We start from the raw sequence: 24,334 nt of genomic DNA, 5'->3' as shown, positions 1-24,334 counted from the left end.
CTGCACTGACAGCATGGAGCCTGCTTGGGATTCTCTCTGCCCCTCCCCCTGCTGACTCATGTTCTCTCTCTCTCTCTCTCAGAATAAATGAATAAACATTAAAAAAGAAATCCTAGTACTCACATGTAACAAGGGGCCAAGTATAATGCCATGCTTTCTTATCTTTTTCTTCATGTATCCACTCATTGTTATAAGCCCTGCTAAATCTCTCTATTTTTTTTTTAATTTTTTTTTCAACGTTTATTTATTTTTGGGACAGAGAGAGACAGAGCATGAACGGGGGAGGGGCAGAGAGAGAGGGAGACACAGAATCGGAAACAGGCTCCAGGCTCTGAGCCATCAGCCCAGAGCCTGACGCGGGGCTCGAACTCCCGGACCGCGAGATCGTGACCTGGCTGAAGTCGGACGCTTAACCGACTGCGCCACCCAGGCGCCCCTAAATCTCTCTGTTTAACCCTACTTCCTTAAATGTTGGGGCGGGAGGTAGCCTTCTATTGCCCAAAGCCACGTAACTCTTCATATTTACGAATGCCACTCATACGTTAGAGATGCCATTCTAAATGAACACCTATTATTAAAACTGCATACACACAGTTAAGAGAAACCTGACCATGCCTATCTAAGCAGGTGATGAAGCAGTATATTTAGCACAACCAGGTCTCATCCTAAAATTGGATTCTGTTTAAAAAAATAAGACTTTCTGAACCCTACACAAATTGGGGAACTTAAAATTTCAGATTGCAGGAAAGTTGGGCAGAATACTACTTCTCACAACCACACAATACCGCCTTCAATTTCTCCAGCATGGGAAAAACTTCTTGTCCTCTAGCAAGAAATGTAACATAACCCCTTAGAACAAAAGTCAAAATGTGTCATGAAGTAAAATAACTCAAGATCAACTATTACAGGAACTTAAATTGCTGGTGGAGCTGTCAATCTTTTGTAGATATCTTGAAGAGTAGTCTATTTAATGTATTTTAAAATTTACAGTACATGTATCCTTTGATCTAGAAACACATTACCAGGAATCTTATCTATAAAAGGAACTAATGGCTATTCCACAAGAAATAAAAACATATGGGGCTGGGAAGATGGTGGAGCAGGAGGAACCTACGTGCACCTCATCCCATAGACACAACTAGATGACACAATAGTGTGAATAACCCAGAGGACAATCTGAAGACTCGCTGAACAAACTCCACAACTAAAGATAGCAAAGAGGCCACATCAGAGAAGGTAGGAAGGGTGAAGACGTGGTTGGGAGCAAAGCTGTCTGTCGTGGAGAGGGAACCCGTAGCACTGAGAAAGGTGAAAAACAGACATTCATGCCAGGGAGCCCACAAACAGGGAGGATGAAGAAGCAGAGCCCCCAACAGGCGGAGAGTCACGCAGGTGACTGTCCTGAAGGAAAAGTGACTCCAAACCACAGCAGGGTGGAAGCAACACTTCTCCTGAAGTGCCAGGTTCTGAACAGGGGACACTGCACTGTAGGGCACTCCAGGACCTCTTTATGAAGTCACTACTTTCCAAACAAGACTTCCAGATCACTGACAGACACATGAAAAGATGTTCAACATCCCTCATCATCGAGGAAGTACAAATCAAAACCATGAAGAGATACCACCTCACACCTGTCAGAATGGCTAAAATTAACAACAGAAGAAACAGAAGGTGTTGGCAAGGATGTGGAGAAAGGGGGACCCACTTGCACTGCTGGTGGGAATGCAAACTGGTACAGCCACTCTGGAGAACAGTATGGAGGTTCCTCAAAAAGTTAAAAATAGAACTACCCCATGACCCAGCAATTGCACTAACAAGTATTTACTCAAAGGATACCAAAATGCATGCATCCTGATGTTTATAGCAGCATTATCAACAACAGTCAGACTATGGAGAATGCCTAAATGTCCATTGGCTGATGAATGGATCAAAAAGATATAGTATATATATACAGTGGAACATTACCCAGCAACCAAAAAGAATGAAATTTTGCCATTTGCAACGACATGGATGGAGCTAGAGTATATTAAGCTAAGGGAAATTAGTCAGAGAAAGACAAATACCATACGATTTCACTCATATGTGGAATTTAAGAAACAAAACAGATGAACATACGGGAGGGGAGGAAGAGAAAAGAGGGAGAGAATCCCCAAGAGACTCTTAACAGTAGAGAACAAACAGGGTTGATGGAGGGAGGTGGGTGGGGGTGGGCTTGATAGATGATGGGTATTAAGGAGGGCACCTGTTATGATGAGCAGTGAGTGTTGTATGTAAGTGATTCTACTCCTGAAACCAATATTGCATTGTGTGTTAACTAACTAGAATTTGAATAAAAATTTGAAAAGAAAAAAAAAGTACACAGACATTTCAAAAGAAAACAATAAAGGCATAGAGAAACATGAAACAGGTTTATGTAACAGATGAAAAAAAAAAAAAGGCAGGATGAAAATAGTTTCTGCCCAGATTGTGACTACATGAAATATGTATGAATAAAGACAAGGATGGAAGTTTAATTAATTAACTGGTTAATGTGGTAGTTAAAATAAAAATCTTCTGCATAGCAAAAAAAAATTTAACAAAATGAAAAGGCAACTTATGGAATTGAAGAAAATATTTGTCAACCATCTATCTGGTAAGGGGTTAGTATCTCAAATATAGAAATAACTCCTACAACTCAATATTTTAAAAACTCTTTTTTTAAAAAAAAAAAAGCAGAGAAAATGAATAGACACTCTTCCCAAGAAAACATACAGATGGCCAATAGGCACACAAAAACGTGCTTGACATTGCTAATCATACGCATGCGCACACACACACACACACACACACACACACACAGAAATTGAATAGTTTTCAGGCAGAGAAAGAAGGGAAACCTGTCATTTGTGACAACTTGGATGAAACTTGAGGGCATTACACTGAGTAAAATCTTAGACTGAGACAAATACTATATACATTCATTTATATGTGGAATTTTTAAAAAGCCGAGCTCAGAGAAACAGTAAGTACAGCAGAGCTAACCAGGTCCTGGAGGTGGAAAAAATTAGAGACGTTGGTCAAAGGGTACAAACTGCAATTATAAAATTAACAAGTTCTAGGGATTTAATGTACAGTATGGTGATTATAGCTAAAAATGCTATATTACATACTTGAAAATGCTATGAGGGGCACTTGGGTGGCTCAGTCAGTTGAGCGTCTGACTTCAGCTCAGGTCATGATCTCACGGTCTTGTGAGTTCGTGACCCACGTCGGGCTCTGCGCTGACAGCTCGGAGCCTGGAGCCTGTTTCAGATCTGTGTCTCCCTCTCTCTCTGACCCCCCCCCCCCCCGCTCATGCTCTGTCTCTCTCTGTCTCAAAAATAAATAAACATTAAAAAAAAAAAGAAAATGCTATGAGAGTCTGTCTTAAATATCCTCATCACACAAAAGCAATGGGAATTATGTAATGGGATGTAGGTGCCAGGTAATGCTATGGTGGTGATCATTTTGTAATATATAAATGTATCAAAACAACACAGTATACATCTTAAACTTACACAATGTTATGTGTCGATTATATCTCAATAAATTGGGGAGTGGAGAGAAGGAAATCATAAAAGCTTCCAGAGAAAAATGACACATTACATATACAGGAGTACTGTCATAAGAACGACAGCTGAATTCTCGTGAGAAATTATGGTCTATGGAAGACATCTCTAAAGCACTATGAGACAAAAATCTATAAAGCAGTCTAATTTGGTCATTTGTATCTTCTCTCGATCAATTTAAATTAGAAATCAGTAATCAAACGATATTTGGCAAGTGTTCAAACATTGGGAAATTAAATCATATACTCCTAAACAATCCACAAGTCAAAAAGGAAATGAGAAATTAGAACATACTTTGTTCTGAATGAAAATCAAAGAACACTCATTAAGAATTGTAGGATACTGCTAGCAAATTTATAGCACTAAATGCCAATATTAGAAAATAAAGATCTCAAATCAATGACTCTCTCTTAAGAAACTGGAAAAGAAAGAGCAGACAAAATCCAAAGTAAGCAGAAGAAAAATAACAGACTAGAGTAAAAGCCACTCAAATATATAACTGTAAAATAATAGACAAATTTATGAGACCCTATATGTGGCTTTTCAAAAAACTCCTAAACATCTAGCCACATTGATCAGAATAAAAAGAGAGAAGATGCAAATGGCATTTGTTTTATGTTTTTAGCGTATATATTTTGTCTTTACATTTAAAGTGGGTTTCCTATAGGCAGCATATATTGGAGTCTTTTGTATTCACTCTAACAATTTCCATCTCTTAAAAAGAATTTTTAGGGGCGCCTGGGTGGCGCAGTCGGTTAAGCGTCCGACTTCAGCCAGGTCACGATCTCGCAGTCCGCGAGTTCGAGCCCCGCGTCAGGCTCTGGGCTGATGGCTCAGAGCCTGGAACCTGTTTCCCATTCTGTGTCTCCCTCTCTCTCTGCCCCTCCCCTGTTCATGCTCTGTCTCTCTCTGTCCCAAAAATAAATAAAAAAAAAAATTAAAAAAAAGAATTTTTAAACCATTTATATTTAAAGTGATTACTGATATATCGGATTTATATCTACAGCATTGCTATTTATTTCCCATTTGTCCCATCTGTCCTTTTTCTGCCTAATTTTGAATTATTTTATTTATTTAGTTATTTTGAGAGAGACAGAGACAGCTCAAGTGGGGGATGGGCAGAGAGAGAGAGAGAGGGAGAGAAAGAATCCCAAGCAGGCTCCACATCATCAGCGCAGAGCCTGATGCAGGGCTCAAGCTCATGAATGGTGAGATCATGACCTGAGCTGAGATCAAGAGTCAGATGCTTAACTGACTGAGCCACCCAAGCATCCCTTGAACTATTTTTACAATTCAATATTTTGTTATATACTCACTTATATTTTAGTGATTTTAAAGTGGTTTGTTTTATTTTATAGTATGCATCTTTAACTTATCACAATCAACATTCAAGTAATATTATATCTCTTCACATATGGTATAAAAAATACCATAAGAACAGTAAGCATCCATTCTTCTCCCCTGGCAGTTGTGCAATGTGTCATACATTTTATTTCTACATGTGTTATCAATCCCAATCTAGATTGTTATTCTATTCTTTTGTTTTAAAGAGTGAGTTTTATTCCAAATAGAATTTCAATGTGAAAAAAAAGTATCATAAAAGTATTATACTCTCAGGGGTGCCTGGGTGACTCAGTCGGTTGAGCATCTGACTCTTGATTTTGGCTCAGGTCATGATCCTAGGATCATGGGATTGAGCCCTGCACTGGGCTCCCCACTGAGTGTGGATCCTGCTTAAGATTCTCTCTGTCTCCCTCTGTCCCCCTCCCCTACTCACACTTTGTCTTTCTAAACCAATTTTTTAAAAGTATTATACTCTCTGTATGTATATATAATAATATATGTTATGATTATATTATACACACACACACACACACACACACACACACACACATATATCTTTGAGAAGGTCTTCTTTAAGGTTATAAAAATATTCTACAATTTTTTCCAAGACTTTTATGGGATTTTTCTGTCTCACTCTTTAAATATATAAGCCTTGGAGCACCTGGATGGCTCAGTCAGTTGAGTGTCTGACTCAACTGACCTTTGGCTTAGGTCATGGTCTCATGGTTTCATGAGGTCAAGCCCCATGTTGGGCTCCATGCTGACAGTTCGGAGCCTGCCTGGGAGTCTCTGTCTTCCTCTCTCTTTGCCCCTCCTCCACTTGCACTGTCTCTGTCTCTCTCAAAATAAATAAACTTAAAACATCTTTTAATATGTAAGACTTTAACTTATCTGGAGTTTATTTTGAAGAAAACTGTAAGTGAGGTATCCAATAGTTTGATTTCCCCAAATGTTCAATCAATTGATCCAGCACCCATTCCATTTATGAAATAATCCTAATTTCTTCACTTACTTGCAAGTTACCTTTATCATAAAATCCATGATTATTTACATCTATGTCTGGCCTTCTTTTCGCAGTCCATTTATCTGCCTGTGTTTATGTTTTAATATTTCCTAGGGGCACCTAGGTGGCTCAGTCAGTTAAGCATCCAACTCTTGGTTTCAGTTCAGGTCATGATCCCAGGGTCGAGCCCCGAGTCGGGATCCGTGCTGGGCATGGAGGCTGCTTGGGATTCTCTCTCTCCCTCTGCCCCTCTCCGCTGCTCATGTGCTCTCTCTCTCTCTCAAATATAAATAAATAAATAAATTTTAGTATTTCATAGGCCTTGCTGCCCCTGATTTTGTTTTAAAATTTTTGTTCAGGGGCGCCTGGTGGCTCCGTTGGTTAAGTGGCCAACTCTTGATTGCAGCTCAGGTCATGATCTCAAGATTCGTGGGATTGAGTCCCATGTCAGGCTCTGCGCTGGACATGAAAACTGCTTAAGATTCATTCTCTCTCCCTCTCCCTCTGCCTCTCCCCTGCTCACTCTCTCTCTTTCAAAAAAATTTTTTTAAATAAAGTACTTTTTTCTTCAAAAAAATCCTGTTCAAAAATCCAGTTTATAAAAAATAAATAAACTGTTATTTTTGGAGGGAAATGACATATTTATGCTGTTCAAAATTCCCATTCAAATCTTTTGTTTATTTAAGTCCTCTGTATATTTGGGCCTGAGGAGGAATTTAGGGTTTTTTCAATATTAATTAATTCAACAAATATTTAGTGAGAGCCAATTTTGTGCCTTTAAGTGTTTTAGTACTGGGTTTGGAGATTTAAATTTGGAAGAAAGTAAGTCTGTATAGAAAAGAGATGCAAAGACAATGATCGCTTGTATAAGACACAAGTAACCAGAAAAAAGCTGAGAAAGATGCCCCAATAAAATAGAGAAAAACCAACAGACTATGATATCACGGAAGTCAAAAGAGAGAGACAGAGATCACTCATGACAAATGGATGATTAACTATTGGAACTTTGGCAATTAAGTCATTAATCCACAGGGAAAGGCTTGGCAGATCCATCTTCATTTCTTAAATATTTTGGTCATTTTGTTCAATGCCACTGAAAAAAAATCCGTTCTTTCTCCGTGACTCAATAAGCTGTCACTATTATATCTTAAACTTTCTTTGAGTCTATTTATGTGTTTTCTCTTCTATCACAATGACCATCCATTTCTCTACTGAAACTACATTGTTAGTCTTATACCTATATTGTGATACCTAGTGAAAAAGATCTTGCTCATGGTTCTTATTTTTCTAAATTGTCTTGCTTGATATCAATTGAAGAATTTATTCTTTTGGAGGAACTTTAAATCAATCTTCATTAGAACAAAGATTAATTTAGATGGCTTTGGGAATAGTTGACATTTCTATAGTGTCAATTTATCCCCTACATATACGGGATATGATTTAGCCCATTATCAATTCAAATTTTATTTTGTACTTCTCAATAAAATTGTAGACCTTTAGTCTGACCTGAACAGTTAATGTTAGGTCTAGCAGACTTGGTAGGTGTGAAACCCAGATGTAAAATTAGTAAACAGGTGAATTAAAATGCTTAAGTTCAACCACTAGGCCAGAGAAGAGCCAGATCTCCCCCATGACAGCCATTCCCTCTGGGTTAGTTTCTTCCATCCACTTCTTTTCTCCCTTCCTCCTGAGCCAAGACTGCATAGGGGTCATGGTTCCGCTGGCAGAACCCAAGAACAGCAGTGGAACTGAGAGTTCCTGCAGAAAGTTTGGCCTCCTCAGAAGACATCTACCAAAGAAGCAGAAAATGGTGGGGTGCCTGGGTGGCTCAGTCGGTTAAAGTGTCCAACTTCGGCTCAGGTCGTGATCTCACAGTTTGTGGGTCTGAGACCCGTGTCAGGCTCTGCACTGACAGCTCAGAACCTGGAGCCTGCTTTGGATTCTCTCTCTCTCTCTCTCTCTCTCTCTCTCTCCCCTCCTTCCCACTTGTGTGCACTCTCTCTTTCTCTCAAAAATAAACATTAAGAAATTTTTTAAAAACGAAGCAGAAAATGGCAAATACCACTGAGACACAGAGAGGATTTGTGATAAACCCACTCAGGTCATCACCTGAGTCACCTTTAAATTGCCAGGGTGACATTTTTTTTTAACGTTTATTTTTAAGAGAGAGGGTGAGCGCTTGCACACGTGCAAGTGGGGGAGGGGCAGAGAGAGGGAGACACAGACTCCAAAGCAGGATTCAGGCCCTGAGCTGTCAGCACAGGGCCTGATGCCCAGCTCGAACTCACAAACCTTGAGATCTTGACCTGAGCTGAAGTCGGTCACCTAACCGACTGAGCCACCCAGGCGCCCCTGCCAGGATGACATTTAAGGGACTAGAGGCTCTGCTGCTGTGACAAATGCCAGAGTTGGAAATATGCTACGTGGACAACATTTTTATCCTTCCATGGTGATAAATCCTGGGGTTACATGTATGTGATTTAATTTAATCCTCACACATAATCCCCATTTTGCAGATGAGAGAATAGCCCGAGGAAGAGGAAACCGCTCACATGTGCTCCTGATTCAGCCTGCCTCCAGTCCCCATGCTCTCAATGAGCACATGTCACCTCCCTTTGCCTTGTCCCAGGATCTCCTGCCAGGCCTCCCACGCTTCCCGCACAGAACACAGACACGGGGCACCCGGGGGTGCTAAGATGCAGTTTTTTTATTCTAGTCTGCCTGATTATGAGTGAATTAGGTGAGGACAGGTGTCTGGATTCAAGCTTTCGGTATAAAGAACAGGGCAGGAGGATGGGGCTCAGAAGGGGCATCAGCGGCAAAGATTCATCTCCCCAAAGTGTTCAGCTTGAGATCTTCTACGGTGTTCTGAACTGCTTCAACGATGCAATCTTTGCTGGAGCTGATGGTTATCTGGGAGAGAGTAAGATGAGGAGGGACAGAAGACCTGAGCGCATGGCAGCGCTATCCATTCCCCCAGGATCACCTCATGCCTCATCCCCAGTGATTCCGCTCTGTCCCTAGCAAGAACCTCTAGCCCACAGACCGATTTCTGGAGAGAGGGCCACGATCAGTCAGACCAGGATAGAGACGGCTCCCCCATCACCCACGCACCTGTGTCAGGAGGGAGTCTGAACAACCAGTGAGGGAGGCAAGAAGAGGAGAAGATTCTGGAGGGCGTGATGGGGGCTGGGCATGGGTGAGGGGCAAGGTAGCTGAGTCTGGGTCCATGCGATGTCTCCCTCACCTGAGACTCATCTGTCAGGTGTACTGGATGTATGGAATCTGTATGTGTGTGTTGTAAACAATCCCATGTGCCCTGGGTGCCCGTAGTCATGCAAGAAATTCTCCTTCTTCACAAAGCTCTCATTTTACAGAATCAGCACTTAACGGCAAGTAGAGGTAAGAGACAGACTAACCCAAATCGACCTAACTGTGCAACAAGAAAAATAACAGAAAAAGATAGTTCACCAGAAATACACTGACTAGCGCTGGGGTGCAGCTGCACGTAGCTAGGAGCTGCCTCGAGGGCCTCAGGCACCAGAACAACAGAGTGGAAAATCTGACTTTAGACCCTGAAATGATACAGATGGAAGTGAGACTCTGAACCAAAGGAATAGCAGCCATCAAGGTGGGCACAAGGGGAAGTAAAACAGAAGCCAAAAACCAGAAGCTTCCCAAAGCCAGGGAGTCCCTTCCTGGGAAGAGAGTCTGAGGGCAGGTGCCTTAGTTTCAATATTCCTCAACTAGAACTGACAAGGCTCCTACATGTGCAGGAGCTGAATGAAGAACTTTCTCTTTCCTGTGGAAGGCTAAAATCCTACTCCTGCAATTCTGACACCCCTAACCTAGAAAGAAAAAAATCCTATGAGTCAACACGCTTTCTATGCCACACCGATATTAGTCCCCTATTTTCCAACTGTGCGTAAGGTAATTCGCACACAAGGGACGCGTGTGGTAGAAGAACAGGCTGGGTGTGCACATGGCGTGAGGTTGCGTATTCTATGTGCTGTAGAGCGGAGCAAAGGTTTATGTGCTTGATTGTTTATAGCTCTTACCTGCCATGTAGCCCCTGACTGCATGGTCTGTATGTGGAATATTACAATCTGCTGCACGCGCAACGTGAAGGTTGGGGAGGCGGGGAAGGATAGGAAATTACCATGACTAGTGCATCCAAGGCCTTGGATATGAGTCCGTTCTCCACGTAGCAATCCTGGATTTTTTTCATGGCTGTTCTCTCTGGTTCAGTAGCATTGACTTTTGTGAGGGAGGAGTCCAACAGGAATTCATCTCCACTGGCCACCGCAGTAAAGACGTGATAAAAAATGGGGCAAGTTTCCGCTGAAGACACAAACAACAGAAAACACCTTAACAAAAGAATCAGCAGAGTAGGAGGTTCCTGTTTGCCCACCACTTGAAAGCAACTCACATATATCCAGGGTCTTCTGACTCACCTTCCGCAGAGACCTGCCCACTCCCAGGACTGCTTACATCCCAGACAGACAGAACATTTTCTATGAGGCACTCTCAGCAGAAGAGAGCAGCCGGAGAGACCCCTGACCGGTGCCTCCGGGCATCCCAGCCTGCCTGTTTCTGCCTTTCAAATAAGCACCACTACCCCCAACTAACTATCCCCTATTGTGTGCACAACTAATGACCCCTCCATCTCCAAACCTCTCCCTCCATTCTACGACTAAAAACATCAGGGGGGTTCTGCAGGACTCCTGGACAATGATCTCCCAGCTGCCGCCTAACTTTGTGGCTAGAACCTGTTTGGAGATCACCATGGGAGGTAAAGGAGTGAGACAGAGCAGGGCAAGGATCAGGAAGGTCATCTGTCCCTCCATCTGCTCTCACCCATCTTGACGCCCAGCTCTCGGGTCACCAGCAACGCCAGCACAAGCAGTGCCCCCCTCATCGTGTCAGCTGCTAGAATGCTCTGCTCAGGACAGGATTTCTGCTGCCTTATAAACTACTAGCACCCTAAGCCCAGCCCACACCCCCCCCAGAAGCTCCAAAGGCCTGTGGGCAGGGACCTGGCACATGTGGCTCCCTCAGCCCTTGGGCTGTTAAGAGTGGGAAGCCCTTCCTACTCTTGAGGGCAAAGCTCTTGGAGAGGATGTGGTTTTTTCTTTGCCAAAGACCAACTGGAGGTGATGTGTCTAAGTGATTCCATGCTGAGCCAACTGCTCTGTTGTCCCAGCTCCAACTGTCACCCCTGTTTCCTGCTACTCCTTCCCTCAAACTATCCTGGCTCCCAAGTGCGATACTCTCCCAAGACAAAGAGATGAAAATCACAGGAGGGGTCAAGGACAGGTCTACACCACTACAGGTAGACAAAAGAGCATCCAAAACCTTACTTGTGCCCAAGTTTAAGTCCTGGAGATAAGTATGGGGTGCTAGTCCCAACTCAAGCCTCTTGAACACCTTAACTGCCGCGGTCTGTGGATCAAGCCCTGAGAATGGGTGGATGCCATCCTTGGGCTACAAATCACTCCCTACTAGGGGAGTCTCAGGACGCTTGGGCACGTAGGCCTCCTCAAGGGCTGGTAACGCTCTAAATTAGGATCATGTCACCTGCTTCCCTCTCACCCTTAAGGAAGCAAATGCCTGGGCACCTTCTTGACTCCCAGTAGCTCCAGCTTTGGCCCTGTCTCACCCTCCTCCATCGGTAAACTTAATCCCAAGAGGAGGTTGGACTCACTAGCCCATCCAGAAACATTAGTGAATCGTTGTGGGGTTGTACAGTTTGTCTCTTATGTCCATTGTGAGTTGGAGCTCCACATACCAAGGTGCCAGGTCAACCAAAGGTGCTTAAACGCTCTCAAGAGCTAAACTCAACCTTCTAATCTAGGAAAGTAGTTTATTGGCACAAACATGATGAGATAGTCCATGGAAAGTATAGAAGGAAACTCCCAGTGGCCAAATCTGAAACAATTTGAGCAAACAAAAGAAATAACATTGTATTGGTTGATAACCCAAAGTATACAATTAAATGTGTGAGTCCATACTGATATAAATGTTTAAATAAATAAATAAGGAGATAAGAGACAGATATTCTTTACAAAAGCATTCTAGATAATACACATAGGTACTCTCCCTTAAGGAGGTGGAGCTTATTGCCTGCCCTCCTTGTGAGTGGGTTAGACTTAATAATTCATTTCCAAAGAGTAGTTAGGAGAAGGGGAAAACCATGCAGAAACCTGGCAAAGCCAACATTAATCAAATGATCAAGGCTAACGTAACCAGGGATGATACATATTACCATGTGACAATACGACACTTCACCTCTTTGGTGTCTCCCTAAACCCCATACCTAAAGTTCAGACTCTTAAACTATGAGAAAAACAGCAGACAAAGTCAGCTTAGTGGACATTCTATCATACCTGGTCCTCAAGACTATCAAGGCCATGACAAACAAGGAAAGACTAAGAAACTATCACGGACCAGAAGAGACTGGGAAAACATGACAATTAATGCAGTGTGTGTAGGATGTGGACTGGATTCTAGAACGCAAAGAAGATATTAATGAACAAACTGGTAAAATTCGAATAAAGTCTGGAATTTAGTTAGTAGTAATATGCCAATGTCAGTTTTGACAAATCTTTGCAACTTTTCTGTAAGTCTAGAACTATCCCCAAATAAAAATGCATTAAAAAAAAAAAAAAAACAAACCAAACACTTGCATTAGGAAAGGATTGCATATACTGGCAAGACTTCAGCCAGCAAGTGCCCCTGACCTCGGCGAATGTCCCCACATGAAGAGATATCTCAGACGGACTTGTGGCACCCAGTGGGTCTGCACGGACATCAGCATCCTGACTGTGTTGCTCCAGCACTCCAAAATCTGGCTTCACCATCTCACAGAGCTGGGGAGAACTTGAAGGAAGGGCCTAGTGAAGGACAGCAGACGTGTGATCCTTGCCCAAGCGCCCTGACCACCCTGAAATTCTGTCCCAGTAAAGAAAGAGCAAGCATGGCCAGTCTGGGCACATGAAGCTTGTGTTCCCAGGCGGATAGGTGCTCAGGAACCTCTGAGGGACATCTGCAGTGACCTGAGCTCGTCATGAGGTGACCATCATAGGTATGACCTTGGGGCCTCATGACTGGAGTGGCTCCATGGTGGCTAACTGACAGCTGGAGCTCAGGACTCGGTTCCTCTTAGCCAAGAGCAGTTACCGGATGTGAATCCTGTTTGGCATAGAGTTCTGACTGGAACCAGAAAATTTTTGTCTTACCTTCAGCTCTGGGCTCCAGCAAACCTCCTTCTGTCACAGAGACTCAGAGAAAAGGCCCAGCAGGTACCTCCAGCAAGCAAGCATTAAGTACAAATGTTCTCGGTTATCAACTCCACAGAAATGAGATATTCCTTTCTTCCATCTAACAAACATTCGTGAAGTCCCTGCTACATTTTGGCCCCTCTCCTCATCCTGGGGATGCAGCAGCACACACGGCAGAGCCCTCACTCTCCTGGGGCTTGTTATACGTCTAAGGGGGAGGGGAAGACGATCAACAAATGACAAGGAGTGCTATGGAGGGAGACGAAGTGGGAGAGAACAGCATGTGCTGCTGGGGGAGGTGGGGGCCCTGACATAAGGGATCAAGCATGTGGGAAAGTCTCTCTGATAAGGCGGCGTTTGAGGAGCCCTGAGCAATTATGCCATGAATCATGTACTTGTTAGGAAGAGCATCCTGGGCAGTGGCAACAGCTCGTGCAAAGGCCCTGGCGTGGTCAAGAAGCAGAAAGGAGACCCGTGAGGGAGGAGAGAATGGCAGGAGTAGATGCAGAAAAGCAGCAGGTCTTTGGTGGGGTGCTGGTTACGCAGAGCACACGACGGTCCCAGGCCACAGAAGCAGTCTGGCTTTTCCTCGGATCGTATCTCCAGAGAGATAATGGTGTGAATACTATGAACAGTATAGAGAAACTCAAAGGAAGAAGCCAGTTGGGGGGAAATGATATTTCTGTGTCTGCCTGAGGTGCTATTAAAGTGACCAGGTGACAGGACTCGGTCAAGAGACGACTAGAACCTGGGCACCAGCATGTAGGGGAGGGTTCAGGGCTCCAGAATCAGATTCAGGAGACTGGCTCAAGGGAGGCCACTGAGCAGGTCAAGGACACAGATTATGATGAAGGCAGGGCAGGAGCCACCAGAGACCAGCCTTCTTTTGGTACTTGCTAGCTGTGAGTCCACTAGCTAAGCATTGGGTTTCCTGAAAAATCCGTAAGGTGAGACCAGACCATCTTCAAGGTCACATGTAATGACAGGCTGACATTGGCCATCATTCGGGAGGCCTGATTTGGGAGACTCTCTTGCCCCTTTCCCCAGTCAACCTAGAAAATTTCAGTTCTGAAATTACTGGTGTCAGCTGACACTTGGATAGAGCCCTCAAGACGGGGAAGGGCAGCCAAGGTAGTGTCATCTGTTGACTCGGGGACTTAGGATCCTGCCCACACATACATCTCCTCCCTCCATAGCCCCCAGGCAATTCTGAGTTGCAGCCCAGAGAGGCCTGGCGGTGCCTCCTGGAAAAGGATGTTAGACGCGGCCCTCCCACCCTGCCCTACTGTTGCGGCCACAGCAGGTATAAAAGGGTTCCAGGCTGGGGAGGGAGCACCTGCCACTGCATCATGGAGGGGGCTCGTGTTCTCGTGCTTCTCTGGGCTGCCTTGCTCTTGATCTCGGGTGGAAGTAGGTGTCTGGGACATGAGTGTCTGGGGACACAGATTCTCCAGGGGTTCTAACACCTTCCCAGGGCACTTCTGAGCATGGCGGGAAGGGGAAGGGAAGAATGTGTCCTGATGAAGGTCTTTCAAAAGGGAGGGTCAGCTTGTCTTTGTGTTCCAGATTGTGAAATTTGCTCAGCCGTGAAGAGGGATGTTGACCTATTCCTGACGGGAACCCCCGACGAATATGTTGAGCAAGTGGCACAATACAATGCACGACCTGTAGTACTGGCAAATGCCAGAAAACTGAAGAACTGCGTTGATGCAAAAATGACAGAAGAGGATAAGGAGAATGCTCTCAGCGTGCTGGTGGGTCTAGCTCTGTGTCTGTGCCTCTGACGCCTGTCTGGGGGGTCTGCTCAGGGCAGTGCAGGAGGGGGGTTGCTCATGTTTCTTCTCCACCATGGCCCTTCCCTGGGAATCTGGGAGGAGAAAGACGCCATGGCTGGGGAAGTAGAGGGGATCATGTGGGGAAGATTCAGCCTACCCCTCAAGCTTTGGGGCTGGCCCAGGCTGCTCAACGCTGCTTGGCCACCAGCTTGGGAGTCTGCAGGCCCTCCTGTGTCCCTGGCATCACTTGGCCTCAGTGTCAGGCCCTCAGCTCTGGCCTTCCTGACTCCAGCCTCTCCAGCACGTGAGACTGGATCTTCAAACTGTTTGCACTAGGTGCTTCCTATCTCCAAACATCAGTTCTTTTTCTCTTAACTCCTCAAGTTCCATATTCCACCCCCCCCCCAAAAAAAACCCTCATTTGTCTTCATTCCCTGGGTCCCAGAGGGCCATTCTGTGCCTCAAATACTGAGAGAGAGGAGGAGGGGAGGGGAGAAGAGGGGCGGGGCAGGGAGGGGCGAGGGGAGGTGAGATGAGGCAGCTTCCAAAAGCCCTCCTCCTGCCCTGTCATTCTGTGCCTCACATACCAAGAGAGAGGATGATGGAAGGGGAGGGGAGGGGAGGGGAGGGGAGGGGAGGGGAGGGGAGAGGAGAGGAGAGGAGAGGAGAGGAGAGGAGAGGAGAGGAGAGGAGAGGAGAGGCAGATTCCAAAAAGTTCTCCTCCTGCCCTGCCCAGGCCTGGGATGCCCTGAGTGGAGAATTCCAGTGAATCCTCTCTCTGCTGTCCCAAAAGTAGGAACAAGCTACTGCTTCAGCAACAAGTGTCCAAAGGACAGAAGGAGGAAGCAAGCTGGACCAGCTCATTCCTGGAGTCTCCCAGATGCCCACAGGTGCATCTGGAGCCCTGCCAGGACCTTCTTGCCAGCCTCTTTCTATCCAAGTCTACCACTTCTGTCCGAGACTGCCCTCCATCCCATCATAGTCACCCCTCTTCTTCACTCTGTTTCATTGGAGGAAGCTTCTAGGCACACCCTGGGATTCTCTTGTTGTGCAGTAGATTGGGAAGAACCACCTTGGCCTGCTCAGATCCAGAAGCCACCCTCCAAACGAGCCTGCAGGCTCCTCCCCACAAAGTGTCCAGTGCGTGCTCAGTAGAGCTTGATGTCTCGCGTACCCCTCAAGGTCTCACCAGGTCTCCTGACTTTCTCTTTGCAGGACAAAATATACACAAGTCCTGGGTGTTAATGGAGCCATCACTGCCAGGAGCCCTAAGGAAGCCACTGAACTGATCACTAAGTAGTCTCAGCAGCCTGCCATGTCCAGGTGTCTGACTAGAGGATTCCAGCAATAAAAGCCTTGCAATTCATGGAGAGTGCTTGCTCCTTGGGCTGGGCTTGGGTGGTGGGGGAGGGGGTGGAGGGGTGTTGCAGTGGGGGGACCACCAGTGTGCCTTCCAACCGCTTGATTTGAATGCAGTCAGATGTCCTTCCTCCCCTGAATCCCAGAGGTGGGGGGAGGGGTGATGACCATTAGCACAGGTAGCATGTCTGAGCACTTCCGTGGACCAGGACCTACACCTCACATGCATTATCTACCAAATTTCAGCCTCCCAGTGACCTCAAGAGACGGGAGTAATCATCCCAGTCTTACAAGCGAGGAGACTGGGGCTCGGAGAGGTAAAGTGTCTGCCAAAGATTACAGGCTCCCGGGCGTCAGGACCTGCTGCATCTGTGCACCCACTGCCAGAGACGGCTCGGCTCACCGTGTGGCTGTGCACGTGTTAGTCCTTCTCTGGGCCTCTCATTCCCACCTATAAAATGGAAATACCTCCCCTCTCCAGGGCCTCTTTGGTGGGGCCACAGAAAATCATGGGTGAGAAACAGCCCCTGTCCCAAGCACCTGGATGGAGAGAAAGAACAAGGGTCAAGGTGCGAGTGGTGAACCCCGTCACCTCCTGCACCTCAGTTTCCCCTAGTGCCGACCACCCAACTGCCGGCTGCCCCCTTGTACTTAACACACTACAAGTTGGGTCTAATGCTCAGAGTGGATGTCCAGGGTCCTGGAGCTTCAGAACTCCTCTTGTGGCTCTGCTCTATGGCCATGATTCCGGAGGCTTCTCAGGCCCTGCTGCCCTCATCTGTCTCCTCTTGGCCAGGATCCTTGCCTCCTCTCTTACGCTTCCATCCCCGCCACCTGAGCTCTCCCCCAGAAAAGAGTCTGCTGAACTTACACCGCAGGGCTTCCCCCAGGAGGGGTATCTCTGTGATCATTTTGGTGAAGAGGCTGAGGCAAGGTTCCCAGAGGGGATCTCTCTCTCTCTCTCTCTCTCTGTGGAGCATGTCATGGGGACAGGAGAGGAAGGCCACCTTGCCCAGAGTGAGACCTGGCTCTTGGCCTATGGCCCACCACTCTGACCCCCAGGGTCTGGCTGGGGGCTACTTCTGAAATGGAGCGCTGCCCCCATGGTAGCAAGGGGAGTCCAGAGGTCATAAGCAGGTTGTGGGGCAGAGACCCTTCTCATCACCCTCCCATATGTGACCCAGGGTGTATATTCCACCACTCCCCCGCCATACATACTGAAAAGTTCTTGGGCTTACAGAAGGAGAGCTGTCACCCAGATGAGTGGGCCGGGTCTTCCAATGTCGTAGATGAAGACTCACCCTGGTCCACAGCAAGTGTAGGGAGTGAGGGGCACCCCGCCCAAAGGTGAGAAGGCGATGAGCAACGGGCAGTTTGTCCTCACCAAGACACAACCAGTCCCCCAACTGCTGCTAGACTCGCACAGAACTCCCTGGGGACTGATGGCACCTACGACATCTGGACGCTTTCTGTGTAATCCCTCCCCTCTGGCTGCCTTCCTGCAACCTGTGGACTCTTTATCTAATCTGTGGCCAAGGAAAACTCAGGTTCAGATGCCCTTCTAAATCCCTTTCTGTCTGACATCCAAACCTCAGATGGCTTGAAAGGTAAATGTCAGGAACGTAAGGGTGACGCTTTTGATCTCTGATTCACACATGACCTTGCCTCGAGATCATAAAAGCCCCGCCCCACTTCTCCGTGGTCTGACCTAAAACGGTGGTGGATAATCCCCTCTTGGAGACATCTTCCCTCTTCAAACACTTGCATCTTTCTTCACCGTTCGCTGGTTTTCTCCACCACCTGGGAGCTTGCGGAACTCTGTTCAGCTCCCTCTGCGTGTGTGAAGCCGATCATGCCTACAGGGCAACCCTGAAACAATTCGGACCCCAGCCTCCTCAACTTCTGGCGGGTCAGTTCTGCAGTGAATTCCACACGGTCTCTGATAGGTGCCCAGTGGTCTTGAGTCCCAGTTGGCCAATCTTGCCGCTTTTCTCGTTTTCCTGTTTCACTGGAGCACCCTGAGGTCGCTTCCCAAATAAAGTGCCTGCCCTCATGTCCCTGTGTCTGGGTCTTCTTTGCTGGGAACTCAAACTGACATGATGACCGACATCCATCCGCCTGATCAAGAAGGAAAGGCGACGAAGTACAGTAGAAGACATTTGCCGAAGGCAAGAAGACAGGACTGTTAGAGCCCGAGGCACATCTTCCAGACTGAAGCCATGAGGGGTGAGCCCATACTACATTCTTTCAAGAGAGACACAGAAGGAATCAGAATAAATCAGCAAGCTATCTAACCCATTTTGGTCTAGTTGCCTGGGGGGAAAAAATAAAGCAAGGCCTAAGAATACTGGGAAGCCCCAGACTAAGAGAGACCCTGGAAGGAGTCCAGGAGGAACAAGGCAAGACAGGCTGCAGGCTGATCACCAAGGTCCAGGGAAACTGTGCCCACATGCAGCGTGGTGTACAATGTGCTCCCTGCATAAGCACAGGCTTATGAAACACTCCACCGCTCAGCAAATGCCTTGAAGTGGGAAAAACATAGTGAAAAATAAATCTCTCATTCTCTTTTCCTCCTCAAAGGCCCACGAAAAAGACAGTAAAACAATTTAAAAGCATAAGCCCACATGGAATACATTGCTCTATGTATTTAACCACAGGAACAAGAGTTTTCATTTCCTCTAGAACACTTTGGGGATAATTCAGTACTATGCAGATAATAACAAAGTGTGAGCAAGCCTAACCTAAAAAATGTATAAAAATATATATTTTGGGGGCGCCTGGGTGGCGCAGTCGGTTAAGCGTCCGACTTCAGCCAGGTCACGATCTCGCGGTCCGGGAGTTCGAGCCCCGCGTCAGGCTCTGGGCTGATGGCTCAGAGCCTGGAGCCTGTTTCCGATTCTGTGTCTCCCTCTCTCTCTGCCCCTCCCCCGTTCATGCTCTGTCTCTCTCTGTCCCAAAAATAAATAAACGTTGAAAAAAATATATATATTTTGTAAAAAAAGGAAAGTTTATTTTGTTCCAAGAATGTAAACATAACTTAGCATTACAAAAATACAGAATTCCCTGCCTTAAGAGACTAAAAGAGAAAAAAAAAAAAAAAAAACAAATGGTCATCTAAACCGGTGCAGAAAAAGTTTCATAATACTGCACACTTACGATTTTCAAAAATTAACAAAATGGGAATAAAAGAGGTTTTCATGAGAATGATAAAGTGCATTTATAAAAAAAACTAAAGGGACACTAAGGAATCTACTCCTGAAATCATTGTTGTACTATATGCTAATTTGGATGTAAATTAAAAAAAAAAAAACTAAATGGGTGATGGGCATTAAGGAGGGCACTTGTTATGATGAACACTGGGTGTTATATGTAAGTGATGAATCACTAAATTCTACTCCTGACACCAATACTACGCTATATGTTAACTAACAAGGATTTAAATTAAAATTTGAAAGAAAAATTAATAAATAAATTTAAATGTTTTTAAAGAAAAATTAAAAAAAATTTTAAACTATGACAAACTTCATACTTGATGGTAAGATATTACAAGAGGTCCACTTAAAATAAGAAATAAGCTAAGATGCTTATCAAGGTATCACTTCTACTATAAACATTATAGTATACTTACCAATTCAGGAAGAAAAGAAAGTATGACATTAATGAAGTAGAAAACAGATAGGAAATTAAGAATATCGGGGCACCTGGGTGGCTCAGTCAGTTAAGTGTCCAACTTCAGCTCAGGTCATGATCTTAACAGTTCGTGGGTTCAAGCCCCGCATCGGGCTCTGTGCTGGCAGCTCAGAGCCTGGAGCCTGCTTCGGATTCTGTGTCTCCCTCTCTCTCTGCCCCTTGCCCACTCACGCGCTGTCTCTCTCTCTCTCTCTCTCTCTCTCTCTTTCAAAAATAAAAGAACATTAAAAATAAATTTTTTAAAAAATTAAGAGTATCAATGACACCAAAAACTGTTTTTTTGAAAAATCAATTAAAGTTGATAAACCTGTACCACTGATCAAGAAGAAAAGACACAAATTACCAATCAGAAATTGAAAAGGGGATGGCTTTAAAGAATTAAACTTTTAATTAAAACTTTGCACGTAGTTAGTGCGCCCGGATGGCTCCGTCAGTTGAGCAACCGACTCTTGGTTTCAGCTCAGGTTATGATCCCAAGGTTGTGGGATCAAGCCCCACACTAAGAAATGTATAGAATTGTTTACCTGAAACTAATACAATATTGTATGTTACTTATACTTGAATTAATTAAGATAATACCAATTTATTGCTTCTTGGCCCGGTATACCCCTTAAGAGGACATCTCCTGGCACTTCCAAGAAGTTCTCGGGGTGCCCAGAGTGCAAACAAATGCCCCATCCAGGCAACCCCACTCAGCATAGCCCAGTCTAGGAATTGCCAGGGGATTGCCCTGTTACCTTCCAAGCAGCTGAATATTCTTCTGCATTAATCCAGTTACTTCAGGCCCTTACATAGTTGTGGCCACTCACTGATGATTTTGCCCCTGCTAATAAGTCATACTTATCAGTCTGGGTCCAGTCAGGAGACAGGAATCACACCAGTAATTTGAACATCTATATATGTAGGATGTTTTCACTGTGTCCCGTGTATTTCCTACATATTTTTCTATATTTTAGATTCTTCCATCTTTCTGTTTTATTCTATATATTTTCCTTTGATCGAAATTACCACTTAATTTTCTCAACAGCTACACCTAATCTGCTCCTTAATATATTGCTCGAATACTTATCTTGTTTCTCAGCTCCAGAATGTCTATTTTGTTCTTTTTATTAAAAAAAAATGAGATTTTCTTTCTTTTTTTTTTAATGTTTGTTTTTGAAAGAGAGAGCTGAGGAGGGGCAGAGAGAGAGGGAGAGAAAGAATCCCAGCCATGCTCCACGCTGTCAGCGCTGAGCCTGACATGGGGCTTGATCCCACGAACGGTTGAGATCATGACCTGAACTGAAATCAAGAGACGCTTAACCGACTGAGCCACCCAGGTGCCCCAACAATACACATTTTTTAAAAGGGAAAAAAAAAATGATGCGCAAAGTCAGTACTAAGAAGAAAATACAATGCAATCCAGGCCTATCTCAAGAAACAAGAAAAATCCCAAATACAAAATCTAACGGCCTACCTAAAGGAACTAGAAGTAGAACAGCAAACACACCCCAAACCCAGCAGAAGAAGAGAAATAATAAAGATAAGAGCAGAAATAAACAATATATAATCCAAAAAAAAAAAAACAAAAACAAAACAGTAGAACAGATCAATTAAACCAAGAGTTGGTTTTTTGAAAAAATAAACAAAATTGATAAACTTCTAGCCAGGCTTCTCAAAAAGAAAAGAGAGAGGACCCAAATAGATAAAATCATGGATGAAAATGGAATTATTACAACCAATCCCTCAGAAATATAAGCAATTATCAGGGATGTACAATGAAAAATGGTATGCCAACAAACTGGACAACCTGGAAGAAATGGACAAATTCCTAAACACCCACACACTCAAAAGGGAAGAAATCAAAAATTTGAACAGACCCATAACTAGTGAAGAAATTGAATCAGTTATCAAAAATCTCCCAACAAATAAGAGTCCTGGACCAGAAGGCTTCCCTGGGGAATTCTACCAGACATTTAAAGCCGAGTTAATACCTATCCTTCTCAAGCTGTTCCAAAATATAGAAAGGGAAGGAAAACCTCCAGACTCATTCTATGAAGCCAGCATTACTTTGATTCCCAAACCAGACAGAGACCCAGCAAAAAAAAAAGAGAACTACAGGCCAATATCCCTGATGAATATGGATGCAAAAATTCTCAACAAGATACTAGCAAATCGAATTCAACAGTATATAAAAAGAATTATTCACTATGATCAAGTGGGATTCATTCCTGGGCTGCAGTCTGGTTCAATATTCACAAATCAATCAATGTGTTCCATCACATTAATAAAAGAAAAGATAAGAACCATATGATCCTGTCAATAGATGCAGAAAAAGCATTTGACAAAATTCAGCATCCTTTCTTAATAAAAACCCTCAAGAAAGTCAGGATAGAAGGAACATACTTAAACATCATACAATCCATTTATGAAAAGCCCACAGCTAATATCATCATCAGTGGAGAAAAACTGAGAGCTTTCCCCTGAGATCAGGAACACGACAGGGATGTCCACTCTCACCACTGTTGTTTATCATAGTGCTAGCATCAGCAATCTGACAACAAAATGAAATAAAAGGCATCAAAATTGGCAAAGATGAAGTCAAACTTTCACTTTTCACAGATGACATGATACTCTACAAGGAAAACTCGACCGACTCCACTAAAAGTCTGCTAGAACTGATACATGAATTCAACAAAGCCGCAGGGTACAAAATCAATGTACAGAAATCGGTTGCATTGTTATACACCAATAATGAAGCAACAGAAAGAGAAATAAAGAATCTGATCCCATTAAAAATTGCATCAAGAACCATAAAATACTTAGAAATAAACCTAACCAAAGATGTAAAAGACATGCATGCTGAAAACTATAGAAAGCTTATGAAGGAAATTGAAGAAGACACAAAGAAATGGAAAAATATTCCACGCTCATGGATTAGAAGAATAAATATTGACAAAATGTCAATACTAGCCAAAGCAATCTACACATTCAATGCAATCCCAATCAAAATTGCACCAGCATTCTCCTCACAGCTAGAACAAACAATCCTAAAATTTGTATGTAACCACAAAAGATCCCGAATAGCCAAAGTAATACTGAGGAAGAAAATCAAAGCGGGAGGCATCACAATCCCAGATTTTAGCCTCTACTACAAAGCTGTAATCATCAAAACAGTATGGTACTGGCACAAAAACAGACACATAGACCAATGGAATAGGATAGAGAACCCAGAATTGGACCCACAAATCTTGGACAACTAATCTTGGACAAAAAAAGAAAGAGTAGCCAATGGAAAAAAGACAGTCTCTTTAACAAATGGTGCTGGAAGAACTGGACAGCAACATGCAGAAGAATGAAACTAGACCACTTTCTTACACCATTCCCAAAAATAAACTCAAAATGGATAAAGGACCTGAATGTGAGACAGGAAACCATCAAAACCCTACAGGAGAAAGCAGGGAAAAACCTCTTTGACCTCAGCCGCAGCAATTTCTTACTCAACACACCTCCAAGGGCAAGGGAATTGAAAGCAAAAATGAGTTATTGGGACCTCATTAAGATAAAAAGCTTCTGCACTGCAAAGGAAACAGTCAACAAAACTAAAAGGCAACCGAGAGAATGGGAAAAGATATTTTCAAATGACGTATCAGATAAAGGGCTAGTATCCAAAACCTATAAAGAACTCACCAAACTCCACACCTGAAAAACAAATAATCCAGTGAAGAAATGGGCAGAAGACATGAAGAGACACTTTTCCAAAGAAGACATCCAGATGGCCAACAGACACATGAAATAATCCTCAGCGTCACTCCTCATCAGGGAAATACAAGTCAAAACCACACTGAGATACCACCTCACGCCGGTCAGAGTGGCTAAAATAAACAAATCAGGAGACTATAGATGCTGGCGAGGATGTGGAGAAACGGGAACCCTCTTGCACTGTTGCTGGGAATGCAAACTGGTGCAGCCGCTCTGGAAAACAGTGTGGAGGTTCCTCAAAAAATTAAAAATAGATCTACCCTATGACCCAGCAATAGCACTGCTAGGAATTGACCCAAGGGATTCAGGAGTGCTGATGCATAGGGCACTTGTACCCCAATGTTTATAGCAGCACTCTCAACAATAACCAAATTATGGAAAGAGCCTAAATGTCCATCAACTGATGAACGGATAAAGAAATTGTGGTTTATATACACAATGGAATACTACGTGGCAATGAGAAAGAATGAAATATGGCTCTTTGTAGCAATGTGGATGGAACTGGAGAGTGTTATGCTAAGTGAAATAAGCCATACTGAGAAAGACAGATACCAT

General features: G+C 44.3%; 2 protein-coding genes across 3 annotated transcripts; one reads left to right on the top strand and one right to left on the bottom strand.

Moving 5' to 3' along the window:
- Positions 1-8,623: 8,623 nt before the first annotated feature.
- On the bottom strand, positions 8,624-10,901 carry LOC112850684 (major allergen I polypeptide chain 2). 2 transcript variants are annotated; one of them, XM_025914207.2, is made up of 3 exons: positions 10,792-10,901; positions 10,094-10,275; positions 8,624-8,847 (listed from the first exon to the last, which is right to left on the bottom strand). In XM_025914207.2, exons 1-3 carry the CDS (start codon positions 10,850-10,852, stop codon positions 8,761-8,763), a joined length of 330 nt encoding a protein of 109 aa, XP_025769992.1. In that variant the 5' UTR covers positions 10,853-10,901; the 3' UTR covers positions 8,624-8,760. The 2 variants fall into 2 exon arrangements, with proteins under 2 accessions (XP_025769992.1, XP_086545748.1); XM_086689622.1 differs by having other exon boundaries at positions 10,100-10,275.
- A 3,638-nt stretch (positions 10,902-14,539) lies between these two features.
- On the top strand, positions 14,540-16,355 carry LOC147573524 (major allergen I polypeptide chain 1). Its single transcript, XM_086689621.1, has 3 exons — positions 14,540-14,624; positions 14,781-14,968; positions 16,205-16,355. The coding sequence occupies exons 1-3, from the start codon at positions 14,564-14,566 to the stop codon at positions 16,232-16,234; spliced, it is 279 nt and encodes a 92-aa protein (XP_086545747.1). The 5' UTR covers positions 14,540-14,563; the 3' UTR covers positions 16,235-16,355.
- Positions 16,356-24,334: the final 7,979 nt, after the last annotated feature.

This window comes from Puma concolor, chromosome E2 (genome assembly GCF_028749965.1).
Source record: "Puma concolor isolate L17-30 chromosome E2, mPumCon1.1.hap2, whole genome shotgun sequence".
NCBI classification, from domain to species: domain Eukaryota; kingdom Metazoa; phylum Chordata; class Mammalia; order Carnivora; family Felidae; genus Puma; species Puma concolor.
The sequence above is the reverse complement of the archived record's forward strand: the minus strand, read 5'-3'. Positions and strand labels throughout refer to the sequence as shown.